Genomic DNA, 17,807 nt, shown 5'->3' with positions numbered 1-17,807 from the left:
TCTGCTGTACCCTGTGATACGTTAAAGAGTCAGCTGGTGTTTTTGTCATATTTGACACTGTCATTTTGTTTATACTCAGTTATACTGTTAGTATTTGTTAAAGATACCTGCTAATTTGACAGATTTTTCCAGTTAAGTTGTTGCCGGCAGCGCTCAAGATGCTGAGACACGACCAGGGTAAGTAGTGAGCCAGGCTCATGTTCCAGTAGGTGTTGGGGGTTGGGAGATGGGGGTGGGGGGGGGGGGGGGGACGGTACCCCCTTTGTTAACAAAAAGACCAAATGTACAAACTGTTGTTAACCTCCATCCTCCCTCTCCAGCCCACAACCTGACTGTGCTGTGTGTTGATGAAACCATGACGCTGTCCGTGGTGCTGAAGTGACAGACGGATTTGGAGGAGGTTGACGGTTTAAACCACTATTGTTGGTGAATCTTAAAATTTCTGATTTAATGGTAAATCAATTCATGGTGCACTTTTCGAAAAAAAAAAAAGACTTTCCTGGATTTCCCCATTGTGAGTCACTTCAGTAGTGAGGATCAGGCGACTTTACTGAAACAGCAGATTGTGCTCTGTGTCGCAGAAACTAACTCAGCTGCGACGTGGCAGTGGCTTTTAGGAAATTCTCCAACTATCAATAAAATATTCAAGGAGCTGTTAACTTTTTTATACAGAAGCTCCGTTTTTCTACACTTCTTATGTCACATGCAAAAAAAAGATAGTGTGGCCACATGAAATATAAAACAGTGTGTTATTTCTCCTCACACACATACACACACACACACACACACACACACACACAGACACAATATATTCACAGTCTGAGGGAAAGGACCAGATCAGTGCAGATTATAGCTGATCAGCTGATTATTAATAAGAAATCCATTTTACAGTGGGGCTGTGCTATGGCCTACCTTGAAGCTGTTCAATAAGAGTCCAGGCCATTCGAGAACCTTGAGCATCAAATACAACGTGACCCTGAAAGAGAAACACAGAGTTTTAATGTATTAACCCCCCCCCTCCATCCTTCCTACTGGCCCCTCTCTGACTCCTCTGGCTTTTCCACTTACTGAGACTCCTTCGAAGGAGCTGGTGTTCATGGCTCGGTAGATCTCCGCGGTGATATCTCGGTTGTTGTAGTTGAAGTCTTCTAGCCGGTGACCCTTGGCCTTTAGGGGCCCCACAGTCTTGTTGAGAGCCAGGGCCAGGGCCCACACAGCGTCATAGGCCAGCGGCGCCTCCTGGAAGCCGCCCGTCTCCTCTGGATTTTTGCCCCCGAGTTTAGACATCAGCTGGGCGAGAAACTCCTGAGAGGTCTGGGGAGGAGAGGACATGACGAGGGGGTGGTTACACATGGATGAAGATCTGGATCTGGATCAGCTGGTCTGAATGTGTCGACGGCACATCAGAACATTCACAGTTGCTACTGATATTAATGGAATCAGAGGTGAGTTGTTGTCCTTCCTGAGACTGAATAGGAACCTTCATGAATACCTCAAAAGCTACTGGGGCAGGTCTGTTTATTTACTTACTCTCCTTTTGTGTAATCTTTGTGGATTGGACCATCAGTTCTATCAGTCATGATAATATTCACTAACTCAGCAGTATCACTAAAAATACTGCAGGTCTAATAATTCGACAAACATGAGAAGTCAGACAGTTAAACAGGTTGTAAAAAAAAAAAAGAGGCTCAAGAAGTAAGTAAGAAGTAATTATTCAAATGTGAATTACATTGCACACTCAAAGCTGTTCATGATATTTGTACAGACATCGACAGGAGTTGCTATTGTAGCTTGAAAGAGGAGTTACAGGTGTCACAGTACCTCTGCCTTTTTCTCCTGTCAGACAACAGTCATACTCAATACTCTAGTCAACTCATACTAGCACAAGAGGATGCTTGTCACCGAGCACTTTATTAGGAACACCTGCTTATTCATGCAGTGGACACGGACTCACCAACACTGGACAGGTCTGCTCTGAATGTCTCAGTCTATCTGAGTATTGTTGCTGAACATGTTCATCCTTCATGGCCACAGTTCACCATCTTCTAATGGCTCCTTCCAGCAGGATCATGCTCAATGTCACAAACTGGCTTCATCAACATGACAGTGAGTTCAGTGAACTTCAGTGTCCCCCCCCCCCCCCCCTCAGTCTCCAGACCTGGATCCAGTAGAACACCTTTGGGATGTGGTAGAACAGGAGATTGGCAGCTTGAATGTGCAGCTGACTAAATAAAAGATGGTGTAACAACATAATTAGGCCTCTTTCCATGAATTATGTCGATAAGCCACTGCTAAAGCTCAGATGCGACAGATGTGGCCTCCATTTGTCTGCATTTAGAAACACAACCAGTGCTTCCTGTCCAGTGTCTCACAATCAGGCAGGTCGGTTAGTTTAAGTCTCCGTGAAGCTTTAGGCAGGAGCTCACACTGATGCAGACGAGACCACCTCAGTTGGGGATGAGGCTCAGGTCCAGTCCTCCAAAGGCCACACCTCCAACAGCCTCAGTGAGATGGTAAATGTATCACATCCACAACTTCAGATGAACTCATTCTGTCCACTCCTGTTTACTGAACTCTCTTCTGAACCTGCCCAGTATCTGTTCCCGCTGTTCTCCAGTCACATGATCCCTCTGCACCTACCACCTACTGTAGCTGCTGGCCTGCCCCTACTTCCTGTAATACCGGTCCTTCTCAGTCTTCGCCTTGTCAGCCGTCTTCTTCTAACAACGCAGAGCAGCAGCTGTAGATGGTTTCAGCTCAGAGGGCCCCCCCCTGCTGGACCGTCTGTAGCTCTGTGTTCCCTCATAAGAAAATCATTTATTTTTACCCTTTAATCTAAAAGCTGAGTGGTGCGCCCATGATGCATTTGCCTATTTGCACTGAACCTTCATTATGGGTTCATAAGTTCTGCCACACAATTGCCTTAATTATCACAAATTAGAGGTGTTAAACAATCGGGCTGACCTTCACACAGTTATGAAAGGGTTTGCAGTCATGCTGTGTAATGATGCAAGATGGCAGGCTTTTTGGGGGGGTTGGGTGGGGGGGCGGAGGACAGACAGTTTCTTCGCTGTGAGTTGAATCCATTATGTTGTTATCACTGGTTAGAAAAATGAAAGCGTGTGGGGCAGAGACCCTGCACCTGTGGCCCCGACCTTCACATCACACCTTCACTGTTTATTGATTTTTGATTGTTTTTTTATGAGGGCTCTTACACTGGGAGCTCCTGTACAGCACATACTGCTGCTGGGACATACCCACACGCCACACGCCACACGCCACACGCCACACGCCAAAGACAACAGGCTTCATCTGTGTCTTAACCAACAGTGAGAAAATGTCTCTTTTAGAGTTTAAGGCCAAAGATAACATTGTGTCAAAAACACATCAACCTCATTTCTTTTAAAGCTCAATCTTTTCTTCTTCTTTCTATAAGAAGATATATTTGTGGTTTTAAGAACCAAAAACCGTCTTAATGTAGTTTTACATCTCCTCTCTCAGGCTTCTCTCAGGAGCTCTAGTAACAACAGGTCGGTGAGCCAATCAGAAGAGAGGAGACTCTGAGGCTATACACTATTATTATTATTTCATTTGCCTTTTGTGAGGCCAGTGAGTGTAGGCTATCTGACGTTGTATACAGGAGAGAAATCGCTGACTCGCTCCTTCACAAACTCTTTTACCTGCTTCCGCCAAACTTCCCTCAAACCTGCATGCGCCATCTTGTGAATCCACCTGTCAGCTCCTGTGACACCTGCGCCTGAAGTGAAGACAATCATCACCTTCATTTCAGACTGTCTCATGGGGCACAGCCTTTGAAAACCTCCTCAGTTTAATTATTAAGAGCTATTAAAAACCCTCATCCGTCATCGTTTATTACAAAGGGCAGATAGAAAAACGCACTGTGCCAATCTGCAGTATGCTGTCTTTAGTTTGAAGAAAAGCAACAGTTCACAGCTCACAGAAAATATCCAATACACATCAGCCAAGCAGGACTGTAACTGCAGTCAGCCGTGGTGTTGTGTACAGTGAAAAAAAACAGTTGTACTCAGTCTATTAATTATTCATGGGAGTGTTTTTGCCATAACATACAATAAACCAATCACAGCGCATCTCCAATTCCCTTTAAAAGCCACACGCTTCCACCTGGGCGTATTGGAATGACTCAGTGTTTCACACAAAGTTACATTCTATTTGCGGTTAGTTGATCACATATTGTGACTGACCACTGAGACCAGTCCTGATCAGTGAGTCCAGTCCAGATCAGTGAGACCAATCCAGATCAGTGAGACCAGTCCAGATCAGTGAGTCCAGTCCAGATCAGTGAGACCAGTCCAGATCAGTGAGTCCAGTCCAGATCAGTGAGACCAGTCCAGATCAGTGAGTCCAGTCCAGATCAGTGAGACCAGTCCAGATCAGTGAGTCCAGTCCAGATCAGTGAGTCCAGTCCAGATCAGTGAGACCAGTCCAGACCAGTGAGACCAGTCCAGATCAGTGAGACCAGTCCAGATCAGTGAGACCAGTCCAGACCAGTGAGACCAGTCCAGACCAGTGAGTCCAGTCCAGATCAGTGAGACCAGTCCAGATCAGTGAGTCCAGTCCAGATCAGTGAGTCAAGTCCAGATCAGTGAGACCAGTCCAGATCAGTGAGACCAGTCCAGATCAGTGAGTCCAGTCCAGATCCGTGAGACCAGTCCAGACCAGTGAGACCAGTCCAGATCAGTGAGACCAGTCCAGATCAGTGAGACCAGTCCAGACCAGTGAGTCCAGTTCAGATCAGTGAGACCAGTCCAGATCAGTGAGTCCAGTCCAGATCAGTGAGTCAAGTCCAGATCAGTGAGACCAGTCCAGATCAGTGAGACCAGTCCAGATCAGTGAGTCCAGTCCAGATCAGTGAGACCAGTCCAGATCAGTGAGACCAGTCCAGATCAGTGAGTCCAGTCCAGATCAGTGAGACCAGTCCAGATCAGTGAGACCAGTCCAGATCAGTGAGTCCAGTCCAGATCAGTGAGACCAGTCCAGATCAGTGAGACCAGTCCAGATCAGTGAGACCAGTCCAGATCAGTGAGACCAGTCCTGACACATGCAGCAGGTCTGTGACTCTGAGGGGTAAAGAAGCTCTAAAAGTGAAGTAACGGCACAAATCAGGTCAGAAATATTTGATGTGATATTATGAGAAGTGTGAATAAATCATTATGAAACTGTGAACAAATTGAAGTGAAGACTGTGGAACACTGGAGAGGATTCAGCAGGTAGTAGGAAAGAAGCTTCTCTGCAGTCTCATGCCATGACGCATGGCAGTGTTGTACAACACGCAGCATTTCACCAAGAAGCTCCAACCTACTGAGGCTGTGCTGTAATGATCCACCTGACTTATCCCGACATCTGAAGCACATTTTCAGCTCACTGTGCTTGTGCGTAACAGACATGTCGTGCACCTGCTCATGTAGGTGTATATTACTCTCTTGACGATGCTCCTTAAAATGACAGTGAAATACTGAACCACTGACTTCAGATCAGGTTTTTGCTGGTCAGTCACTTTCCGCTGCCTCAAGATAAAAGTGTGCCAACAATGTTCCTGACCTCACCTCAATTTAAGACCAACACGCCCATAGGTCCACAGACGGGTGGAAGCGTATTTGCTATTTAAACAAAACGCAGGCGCTGGACGGCAGCTAAAATATACATCCTGTCAAAGCAGACTTTACCCCTGTACCAAAATCTACTGGAAACAGATACTGAGCACAGTCCTGTTCCCCAGACGATGAGCACCGAGTCTTTTTGGACCCTACCTCTCTCTCTGAGGACGAATTGTCAAAAATTCACAAAATATATCTCATGAGATCAGCAGATTTCCATGTGCACTGCTGATCAAAGACCAGATGGGCTGCTGCATTCTGGGCCATCTGTATTGGTTTCACTGTGCACAAAGGGAGGACCTGCCAGAGTCCACTGCAGTAGTGGAGGAGAGAGACAACCACGGCCTGGACTAAGAGTACTGAGCCAAGTAAGACCTGACTTTTCTGATGTTGTATAGAGCAAAGAGACACGATCAGCAGACATGATATCGAACGTTAGGCTAACGTTAAAGTCTGCGTTAACTCAATTCACAATGTCGTCTTTCCACATCCACCGCAGCCGGTTTACCTTCGCAGAGTTAAAGCCCCGCCCTCACCTGAGGAAGCAGCGATGACGGGGTGAGGAGCTGTAAAACCTGTTGCTGTGTTGAAATGATTGACATCTGACGGTTATTCCCGTTTCACATTTGGGGGACTGAACCCAGCGCTATGATTGGTCGAACTCTTCTTCCTCTTTTTCTCAGCAGGCTAAATGCTGATGTCCCCTGCTGATTGACAGGAGTACTGCAGGTATATGACAAATCTTGTGTACAACAAATACTTTGATGTAAACATGCCAACAGGTGGGCAGGTCTGCACACACACACACACACACACACACACAAACACACGTGTTTGTCCTGTTTTGTTTTGTTTGTATGTTCCTCAGTGTCACTTTTAACTTCTTCATTTTTACTGTTTACTCAGTTTTACTGTCGAGCACTTTGAAACTCTGCCCAGACAAGTTCTTTATAAATAAGTCATAACTGCCTGCCACCATGAAAGCAGCACTACTGTTACTGTGTTGTTTATTCCATCCCGCTCTTTTTTATTTACCGTCTGCCTGAAGTCTCAGGGACATCAAGGATAATTTCAAGCATGTTTCAGGACCAGGACCAGGACCCGGTTCAGGACCGCTGTGAGGCAGGTCCACAGGAACAAAAGAAGTATTTGATCACAGCTACGTTGGTTCAGACGCTGACAGAAGTATCTGAAGAACGTCCAGAACATCAGCCTGCAGCTGCTCGCTGTGGGCCCAGACATCTTCAGTCAATCTTCAGTCAGTGCTGACGACTTTTATTTCTGACTGTTCCTGAGGGATTCACATAACCTTCACTGGTTCCCTGTCACATGTAGAACTGACGGTTCTGGTCCTGCTCAGTCAGGTTCCTGCTGGTTCCCTACAATCTGCCCTCAACCCCGTCACTGACAGCTGCAGGAACTTAAACACCTGTAACCTGGGGCTTCTCATAACCTCAGCTTTGAACAGCTTCCTGGTTCTTCCATGTTCTCACCGTGTTTTACAAATCAGAACTTTCTGACAGTAATGAAAGACACTGCAGGCAGGGTGAGCAGGGTGGCCAAACCTGTCTCCTAAAAATGATGTTTCTATACAACTAAACTGCAGCAGTAAAATACAATAAATGACAGTTATAATTCATTATCATGTTGTATTCACCAATGATAGTCGAGGCTGATGAGACCCAATCAGGGAGCGACTGCAGGTGTCAACACTGTTGTTTCCAAAGGTCTCAGTTTCTGTCTTTCCAGACTGCAACACAACCCCAGAGTTTTCAAAATAAAACAGGTCCAGCAGCGTTTCTGAAAGTCACTTTTATGGGGCTGGAAGACTCTGGAGTAATTTGGCACACACTTTTGCCCAAAGCAACTTTTTTTTTCTGTCCACCAACCACCAACTCCAGGAAGAGAAGGACAAGCCATCCCATTCTGATCTCTGTGTGCTGTCAGTACAAAGACTAGCATACATAAAATGCATTACTTCAGTGGAGTTCAGGCTAGAGGAAGCCTGATCTAGTCTGTGCAGACACGGAGTGGAGGATGAAAAGAAGAAGGCAGCAACCTGTTTTTCCTCGAATGATGTCTGAGCCACTGTCACTTCAACAAACTTTGATCAATAAAGTGCTCCCCTGCTCCCTCACACACAACCTTCAGACAGCACGCTAATAAAAGTCTGTCCTCTGTGTGTCAGGCGATGTTAGTGTCTGCACCGGTGTACACAGCAGTGTCCTGGAAAACACAGCGAGCAGAGAAACACCAAGCTTCTCCACCATTTATTAAACAACAGATACGGTTTACAATCCCTGCAGCAAACACACTGTAAAATGAGCCTTTCTTCACATGTTACTTTTACTTTAATTACCTTACCTTGTGCATTTCTCTGTGGACTGAGCACTTACAGAACCTAGACCTCAAACAACACATGGACATCTACCTTTATACTATATTGGACATTTAAGATTGTACTGATCACTTGTAAATCCCTGAGCAATATAACAGAAATGTTAACTCCATATGAGGCGGCTGGCAGCCTGAGCTTCTCGGAAATCTCGAAATCACTTATTGTATTATATATACTTATTATAGACCTACGTTGATGTGATGTCGTCTTTTAATTGTTTTTTATTGCTTTTGTACTTGTTCTATTCTCTTCAATTGTTTTTATTTATATTTAATCATATTGTATACCCCCTTATGTTGTTGTATTGCTGTTGTATTGTTGTTGCTGTTGCTGTTGTTTCTGTTGTTGTTATATTGTTGGTTTGTTGTTATGCTGTTGTTACAATACTGTTATTTTGTTTAATTGTTGTTACATTGTTACACTCTTGTTACGTTGTTGTTAAGTTGTTGTTATGTTATAATTACATTGTTGTTATGTTATTATTATTACTTTGTTACGTTGTTGTTACGTTGTTGTTATATTGTTGTTATATTGTTGCTACATTGTTGCTACATTGCTGTTACGTTGTTATGTTGTTGTTATGGTGTGATGTTGTCTTCTGAGCCTTGTGCCTGTTCTGGCTTTTGCTTTGTTGTCAGGGCACTTTGTAAACTTTGTTTTTAAAGTGCTGTATTAATAAAGTTATCATTATTATTATTGTTCCCTACTCAAGCCGATTGCTGTACTACAGTATCAATACAGTGAAACTTCATTCTATTTAATCTTTGAAACTTAGTGGATCCAGGTAAAACATGTTATCTTTGTTTTTAGAAACTAGTTTTTCTTTTTTTATTTTGACATATTGACATATTTTAAAAGTCTATAGCCATATTTTTTTTGCTGCCTCAGCGAAATATAAAAACTGATCATAAATCACAAATTCCCAGTAGCCTCTGCAGGTGCAGGTGAGTCTGTTGAGCATGTTGTAAGGTAACATCTGTCTTACCAGGTTGGAGGCTCCTCGCACCGTCTCTGGGTTGAGCATGACGATCTCAGTGGTCACATGACCCTCGACAGCCTCTGTCATCTGCTCCACGGTGCAGTTGATGGACGGGTCCTTGATCTTAAACCAGTTGTCTGCGTACCAGCCGATGAGGAACCACACATACTTTTTGCCGTACAGCTTCTCCTTGTAGACCTGCAGAGGGAGGGCGAGAGGAAGGAGAAGGACATGATGAAGGAGCAGCTGCTGCATCACTTCTGTCACTATCTGTTCAGTAATATTTGATATAGTGATGGACAGGTGAACATCCACCATGTCCCTTCAGACAACCTGACTGACATGTAGCTGATAAAATGTACAATATCACAGTTCTACCACATTTTAAATGGGGTTTTCTACAGCAGATTTGTTTCAAATAAACATAGACAGAATCACAGGGTTCTATCTGACTGAACCACATGCTCTGTTTTAATACACTACATTAAGGTTCCATGTAGAACTTTTAATCAAGAGGTTCCCCATTTTATTTGTGTTCTGCATGTGCACAAGAATAGCTCTATATACACAGACACGAGCATGTAATCATCTCACTGTATGTTCAGACTGAAAGTTGCGAGACTGTCAAAGTGACAGGAATTTATTCATTTTCTATGCGAGCCTGTGTCTCTTTGGCGGTGAACAGCGGCAAGCCAGTTGGCGGCATCTCAAGGGCGGTGTGGGCAACTTTATGGTAATGAGCTATGATGCGGTTTGGTGGCAACCAATCAGAATGTAGAATTGCTGCACTCTGGAGAACACCAGAGAACACAACCATGTAAACTATGGTTCTTATCAACATCTACGACGTGTCCCTGTTTGTTTACAGGGACTTAAATAAAAACTAGAATCACTTCCTTGTGGTTGTTACGCCAAGTTACAGGAAATACGGTCACAGTCTCTGAGTTACAGCATTGAATAATGGCCAGAAGTGTTTTTGCAGAACATTATGATGTCACAGTGAAGTTTACCTTTGACTGTTTAGATATAAAGTTGCATCACTTCATTTTATCCTTATAGACCTTTGAGTTACATTGTGTCATAATCAGTGTATGAATTGTTTTGTGAGGTCTCCGACCACCAAATTCTAATCAGTTCATCCCTAAGTCCAAATGGATGTTTGTTCAGTCAGTCAGTTCGTAAAACTATTTTGATATATTTTGTGAAAACAGGAGGGAATTTCATGCTAACTAGCGCCCTAGCATGCAAAACAGTGTTGCTTCACTACTTGATGCGAATCAGTCGGGAACATTAACGTTGCTAATTGAAAACATGAGTGTTTGTCTCTTCAGTTGGCACAAAGATACCTGCTGACATGTCTGTTTGCTTTGCCCTTTAAATACAGTTTGCATGAACAAGACTCCTGAACAAACTTGCTAGCTGTGGATGAAAAAATCTTTCTTTATCTATAAAAAAACAGACATGTCTTTATTACTTTAAATTCATGCCAGCCAAGTCTGTCATAAATGAAATATACAATACCTCACAGAAGACCTTCCTGGCCTCCGTTTCGTAGAACAGGCCGACAATAATTCGGGCATCTTGGCGCTTGGAGATGGAAAAGAAAAAGGACAGAGTCACACGGGGGGTGGGGATGAAAAGCACGAGTTAAAGGCCCTGCAGCGTGGATACAGGAACACCGGAGCCAACTCTCCTCCCAGCTCTGCACCACACAGCGGTACACTTCCTCTCCACTGGGTTACATTCATGCTGTTACCATGGTTTCTTCTGCAATGGCCAATTAATCTTGCACACCAAAACTAGGCTGACATGCTGGGCAAGGTCATTGTAGAGTGTGTGTGTGTGTGTGTGTGTGGTGTGTGTGTGTGTGTGTGTGTGTGTGTGTGCGCGCCAGGAAGGAAGCACGTCAGGCTGACACAGGTGGAGGGAGGGAAGTAGGTGGAGGGCTGAAAGATCCCTGTGCTTTCATTAAACACTATGTGCAGATATTTGCAGCCATGAGCAGACAAATAAAATAAAACCCCAAAACTACAACAACAAAAAAGAGCAGCTTAGCACCGACCTTTACCTGGAGCAGCTCAGTGGTGTGTCATGGTGTGTCTTATTTTTCCCACACTGTTGTAGTGATGCAGTTAGAGGCTGTCCTGAGACTAAACTCTGCTATTTCTCATATTCATGGGGGTTTCCTGCTTCAATTTTTCTTTAAAGCAACTGGTGCATTTACCTGCTTTCCCTCTGCGAAGAGGGAGATAAGACGATGGAGTCAAGACGTGGTTAGCCTAGCTTAGCTTAGCTTATTAACACACAGTGTCTCGTTTGGCAGAGTTGTGTGCTGGAACTATTTGTTGACCAACAGCAGCTGCAGTGCAGGTTGTGTGCAGCTTCCTGAAGTCTTGTTGTCACGGTGAGCATGTCAGGTACAGTGCTGAGACCAAGACTAAAACCTGCGCACATTAAATGGAACACTGAGCGGATAGACACACTTTCTGCTCATCAAGCGCACAACTTCCCCTAAAAACAAGCTGTTGTTTTTATAGTTTTGTTCTCTATTTTTGACAGAGCCAGGCTAGCTGTTTCCCGTGTGTATGCTGTGCTAAGCTAACCACATGCAGGCACAACACTGAAGCAAAGTGAATAACCACGTTATCGTCGCAGTGCCTGACTCCGCCCCCTAACTCCGAGTTAATCCAAACATTGGCAAAGAGGTGGAGCGTGCGGCAAACATACCCTCCTGTTAGCATAGTTACCACAGCTGGGCATCATGGCGTCTTGCTTGAAAGCTAACCCGATTCATTTGTTGGCTAGTAAGCTAGTTTACGAGCTAAGCTAACAAGCCAGGTATGGTGAGTATGAGATACCTGCTAATTCGCGCTAACATATAAATAAATGAATACTAGAAAATAAAAAAAACCAGGAGCACAGACATTTTCGTATTCTGTTGGTCAGTTAACCACCAACAAGTCAAATTATCTGTCTGATATTTAATGAAAAATCCCCCAAAAGGACCAGCACCTCCAATAACAGTAAAACACACTCACTCCCCACACCCTGCAGGTCTGTGGCTTCAACAGTGTGAACCTCACATGCAGTAAAAACTAGTGGATTTGGGCCCTCTGAGCTATAGAGATGCAGTGCCTTGCTGAATGACTCTACATGGAGTCTGGCGACGGTCCACAGGCCTGACAAAGCCTGACGGACTGGTCTGTGTGAGGAGGGAATTCTGGGATACGGCACCTTGAGGTTTTTGACGGCCACAGCAGGGTCAGTGAGGAAACTCTGACGGACACTGATTTCAATCCCCGCCTCTTTCACCCTCTCCTCCAGATCATCCAGGGTCTGTAAAACACACACACACACACACACACACACACACACACATACACACAATGATAAGCACACAGAAGACAAGAGAAAAAGAGAGACAGCAAACCAAAACAGGAGTGAGCAGAGATAATGGAATGGTAGGTCGCGAAAAGATATTCAAAGAACAGTAAACAGCAATTGAAGCAGGAGCATGGAAGTGAGGGGGAAGATGAGTCGGTGGTTTGGACAGATGATAGTGGGTGTGTGGGTGATGATAACAACAAACAGATAAAACAGCAGGTGACAAGACAGAGGGAGAGAGAAACCAAGTGAGGGGAGCTAGATGTAATAGAAGATGGGGTAGATAAGGGAGGAGACAGACGGAGCAAATGAGAAGACACAATTTTCTTCACCAACTTTGTCTGTGAAGGCAAATCACTGTTGAAAACAGCCTTCTCAGGTGGTCTACTTAAAGTAAACGTGCTATTTTATGTTATTTTCTGTGACATTAATTTGAGCTGAGGTGAAGGAAAGCAGTCACAGCAGGATACTTAGAAACCTTATACATATATATATACTTTATATATACTTTTTACTCACATGGCAGTGTGTTATCACCATAACCCTGATATCCATCTTCACACCTTTTAACTCATCATCATCTGCTGCCTAAGAACTGTACACACCATATCCATCTCTCGTTCTCCAGTTGAAGTGTTTTTACATTGTTTATTCATCCCAGACACCCAAAGAGCCAACTCTATAAATGCTAGTTGTTAGCTGTTCGCTGGCTAGTAACGTACACAGCCTGCAACTGCTGTTCTTTTTCTCATTATCCTCCAGTGACTTTATCATAGACTATAAATAAAGATGGCCATAGCCTCCGTGACGTCACCCACAGGTTTCTGAAGAGCGGTTTTGAAGCTCAGAGAGAGCTGCGCCACTGTCACCATCTTGGCAGTGCCTGACTCCACCCCTATCTCCAAAATCCAAAAATGGTCAAAGAGGTGTAGCGTGTGTGGAGCCAAGACTTGCAAGTATACACTCACCCACCTGTCACTCAAAGAGGTACATAACTTTAAGTCTTAATAAAATGTAAACAGGTGAGTTATATAAACAGTTGACATGAAGGAGGAAATTAGCTCTATAGACAAAAACTTTTTTTGTACCAGGCTGTAAACATGTTTATTTCTGCTGTAAAGTTGGACATTTTAACATGGGAGTCTATGGGGATTGACTCACTGTTGGAGCCAGACTCTAGTGGCCATTAGAGGAACTACAGGTTTTGTCACTTCAATGTTGCTGCATCATTTTCAGCCTCGGTTTTTTTGTGCTGTAAAAGCTAATTATGTTCATTTTTGAAGGCACACAGACACGTCTTCACTTAAGATCATATCATCGTGGGTAAATGTGCATCTAGACATGAGAGTGAACTTTAGTGTGTTCTAGACAAACTGTATGATTATGATTTTTGTTTTCTTGTTTCCTCAAAAAGTGGGCAGGGCTGTTATTTACCTCACCTGCAGAAGTTTAACAAGTCTTTACTTCTAACTCCCTATGTCCCTTGTTTTCAGCTGCTCCTGTCCATCGTGTTAAAATTACTGCATTACCTGTTAATACAAACTCAACACTTCCTGTAATCATTTCAAATAAAATGTCCTCTAGCGCTTCAGTTGAATGGAAACCATTATTTCTTAACAGGGCTTTTATTGCTGTACTGTAGTAAGAGTATTGTCTCATTTCTAGTGGCTGGTGTTTCTGTTGTTTACATGTTATTCAGATCTGTTTCTTTAGCAGTTAGCGATGACTTCTCTCTCTCACTCCCTCTCTCCTGCTCTATCTGCTCAGTGTTTAGTTATTCCTCTGCCTCTCTTAGTAATAATGATAAATGTAATGACAGCATTTTATTTGCTGTAATGGAGGCGAGGCTCAGTGTATTGGAAGTGCTCCTCCTCTTCCCTGCAGTTCCCGAGCAGCCAGGAAATGACAGCAGCTTGATAGACTGCCCATAACAAGAGGTGTAACCCTGATCCACCTGGGCAGCATCCATATATGGTCCAGACCAGTTTGGTTAAAAAAACGTCTCTCAATCAAGAGACAATGAGCTAAGTTGTCAACACCGCAGCTGTTGACACTCCCTAATAGAACCTGTTTGTGCCAAATCATTTTGAAAGGGAAGCAGGCAATGGGGAAACTACAACTCAGTCATATGGCATTAAGCTGAAATATGCTCACTCAGTCAATCAGGTCCCGCTGCTGTGGTCCAGCCAAAACCTTAACAACCCTCCTGAGTTACTGCTGCTTTGAAAAGCTTTGCTGGTAATACTTTTACAAACAAGCTTTTTTTGGCTGGACACCAACAGCAGGGCCAGCCCTACAATCTGGAACAGCCCAGACTGACTGACTGACTGACTTACTGATCATAGTTCCGCCATTGGTTAGCCAAATGCCACGAGACTGATTTAGAGCTTCCCCATTGGCCATAGCTCTTTCAAAATGATAGCTGATTTCAAAATAGCTTTTTCTACTAGAGGGGCGTTTACCACCTGCAGTGTTGCCTGGGGTAACTGGTAAGATAAAGAAACTAGTAGATCTGAATAGCATGGGAACAACAGAAAAACCTGCAACCAGAAATGAGACAATACGCTTAAAGCAGCACAGCCATAAAAGCCCTAGGGTTTCTGTCCACTGAAACGCTACAGAGCCTTTAATTTGAAACAATTGCAGGAAGTGTTTAGTTTGTTATACATAATGCAGTTGACCAATTGTACAAATTAAACAGAGAGAATTAGAAATAAAAAAGACCTGTTACCTTCTGCAGGTGAGGAAAACAAAGTCCCCGGTGTGGTTCCAAAACAGTTTGCAACTGCATCCTCAGTTTCCCATTTTGACCATGTGCAGTCCAGCGAAATACTAGGTTCTGACCTAGTCTTGTTTTCTAACTTCCAGCTGGTGACCAATCACGTCTGCTGGCTGTTACGAGAGCATGCTAACAACTGCAGCTTAGATCACAGCAAATAAACACATCGTTAATCTAGTCCATACACTTCTGCTCATGTGCGTTTGGTTTTTGATGGGCTGAGAAAGAAAAAAGAGTTGGGAAGACATTTTGGAAATTGTGGTGTCTTGTCTTTCAACACTTTTAGCTAAACACGTGACTCACTGATGTAAAAACTTCTGTTGTTTGCTGGATGGTGGCAATCTTGGTCCATTTCCACTTCTGGAAGAGCTGCACCCGGGTGGGGTTGTGCAGAGTGGCAGACGGGTGGGTGCGGAAGAAGGTGGGGAAACGCTGGCGGTTGGACAGAGCCGGAGAACTGGAGCCATACGACAGCTGAGACACAGGAGATAAGAGACGAGCACGTTAAAGATACTGTCATCCTGAACTGAAGAGGAAATGGACACAAAGAGAAACAACACTAAAATACACAGGAGCACCCCCCCCCCGTCTCCAGACCTGAATCCAGTAGAAAACCTTTTGGATGTGGTAGAACAGGAGATTGGCAGCTTGAATGTACAGCTGACAGACAGCTGACAGACAGCTGATAGACAGACAGACAACGCCTCGTCTGATCAGCATAAATGATGTGGACATGGAGCAGAGTCTCAGAGGAAAGTTTCAACATCTGGTGGAGCCATGACATGAAGAACTGAGGAACTACCCAGTGTTAGTGTGCTGTTCCTAATAAAGTGCTCACTGTCTCAGGAGTAGGGATGGGCACTTGGAGAAATTTCCTCGATCAAATTAACAATCAATTATCGATTCATCAATTTTCTATATTAAAAAATGCCTATGGAAGAAAATACTAAAGAAAGCGTCTTTTTCTTCAATGAAATCTTTATTCCAAGAAGAAATTATAGTCCTAACAACAATCCTCTTAAACACGGCAGTTAAAGTGTAATTGTTTAACTATTAAACAAAAGAAAAAAGATATGAGGCGCTCCTAATGACGGCGGAGCCCGAGGCTCTGAGCCAAAGAAAGTCAAAGCCACGACATTGCAATGTTTACAATGAGCTTCGTTATTTTTCAGCTCGAAGTGTTCCCACATCAAACCTCGCCTCGCTGTCTTCATAAAGCTGAGTGTTCATTGTTCTCTGTTGAAAATCTAAATTGTGCCCCGGCTGGTTGCTCCCACGTAGTGAAATTCATTGCATTGCTTCAAGACACACTACACAACACAACCTCATTGATACACACATTAGATCAATCAGATTGCATGTGATCCACAAAATTCTTAACGATCAATTATCGATCATCGATTAATCATTCCCACCCCAAGTCACGAGCTTTTTCACCACCCAGAGTGTCAGGTAATAAAGTAACCAGCCAGCAGCCCGGCGAACATCTCCAGCCTTTCATCGTAAAGTTGTTCAAACTGATGCATCACAGCATTTTACTGTTGCAGCAGGTGGAGCTGGAGCTGCAACGCTGGTAGGACTAGTGAATATAATGATGTTGACGTGATCATTTAAAAAGAAGCAGAGTTTTTGAATAAGGCTTTTGAACACTGGCCCTTGTTCCTGTGTGACAGGGCCGCCTCTCGGAGGAGCAGTAATCCTGCAGTATCACCACTGTGTTTAACGCTTGCTCCTCTAACGTGACTGTGACATCTCACTGTGACAGTTCACCGTCTCCGGGTGTAGATTGTTGACTGTATATCTCTGGTGTGAAGCATGTCTTCCTGTGTTTTCACCCAGCAGCACCCACAGATGGGTGCAGCAGTGTTTCAGTATCTGGAGCTCTTCTTTGTCTTGTCGTGGTGACTATCACTGCTCATGCTTCCCACTGCTTCTTCTGTTGTGTTTTATTCTTTCTCTAATGTAAATACATCCCTTCATGTTGCTGTCACGTCACTGCAGGTTAGGTGAAATGCGACAGACCCACAAACAGAAAGCAGACGGTTCTTACCACGATGAGGTTCCACATACGAGCAGCCTCGGCCACCAGCGTGGACACGGAGCTGCAGCCCGGCATCAGCACGATCTTAATGGGCTCTGTGTACAGCAGGTCGTACAGCAGCTTGGTGGCCTCACCTGGATCACACTGTGGACACAGAGAGCAGGACTGTCAGAAACACACTGTGCCCCACATCCCTGCAGAGGTAATGCAGAGCGTGACCTGACAACATGGGTCAAATAAGAAGGACCCATGGTCCAAAGGGATGTGACTATTCAGGGTCTCACAATAAAAAGACATTTTAAATGACACTTGGAATAGGTTTGAATATAGTTAAATCAACAACAGAGAGCACATTAACTGTGGAGGTTTTTTTATTAATCTAATTAATCTAATTGGGAATAAAACTAATAATCGGACTTACCTACCTCACAAACAAACCGGGTTCATGTGAACAGATCTATTAGAATCACTACGTAGCTCAGATGTCACACAGAAATGTAACACACCTATCAGGGGATATATTATCATCACATATAGTTTATACATCCTGTGCATATATGAAGATATAAGTTTATAACATACATGAAATA

General features: G+C 44.0%; 1 protein-coding gene across 5 annotated transcripts in view; it reads right to left on the bottom strand.

Annotated features, from left to right (window-relative positions):
- gabbr1b (gamma-aminobutyric acid (GABA) B receptor, 1b) overlaps window positions 1-17,807 on the bottom strand; it is a 170,312-nt gene that overhangs the window by 43,699 nt on the left and 108,806 nt on the right. For all 5 annotated transcript variants that reach the window (XM_056398721.1, XM_056398725.1, XM_056398723.1 and 2 more), the window contains 7 exons: window positions 17,227-17,361; window positions 15,480-15,650; window positions 12,248-12,349; window positions 10,535-10,600; window positions 9,020-9,211; window positions 1,069-1,314; window positions 913-976 (listed from right to left, as the gene is read on the bottom strand). In XM_056398721.1, coding sequence (XP_056254696.1) covers window positions 913-976; window positions 1,069-1,314; window positions 9,020-9,211; window positions 10,535-10,600; window positions 12,248-12,349; window positions 15,480-15,650; window positions 17,227-17,361 — 976 coding nt within the window. The remainder of the gene's footprint in view (window positions 1-912; window positions 977-1,068; window positions 1,315-9,019; window positions 9,212-10,534; window positions 10,601-12,247; window positions 12,350-15,479; window positions 15,651-17,226; window positions 17,362-17,807) is intronic.

The sequence above is a fragment of the Seriola aureovittata genome, chromosome 16, assembly GCF_021018895.1.
Source record: "Seriola aureovittata isolate HTS-2021-v1 ecotype China chromosome 16, ASM2101889v1, whole genome shotgun sequence".
NCBI lineage: Eukaryota > Metazoa > Chordata > Actinopteri > Carangiformes > Carangidae > Seriola > Seriola aureovittata.
The sequence above is the reverse complement of the archived record's forward strand: the minus strand, read 5'-3'. Positions and strand labels throughout refer to the sequence as shown.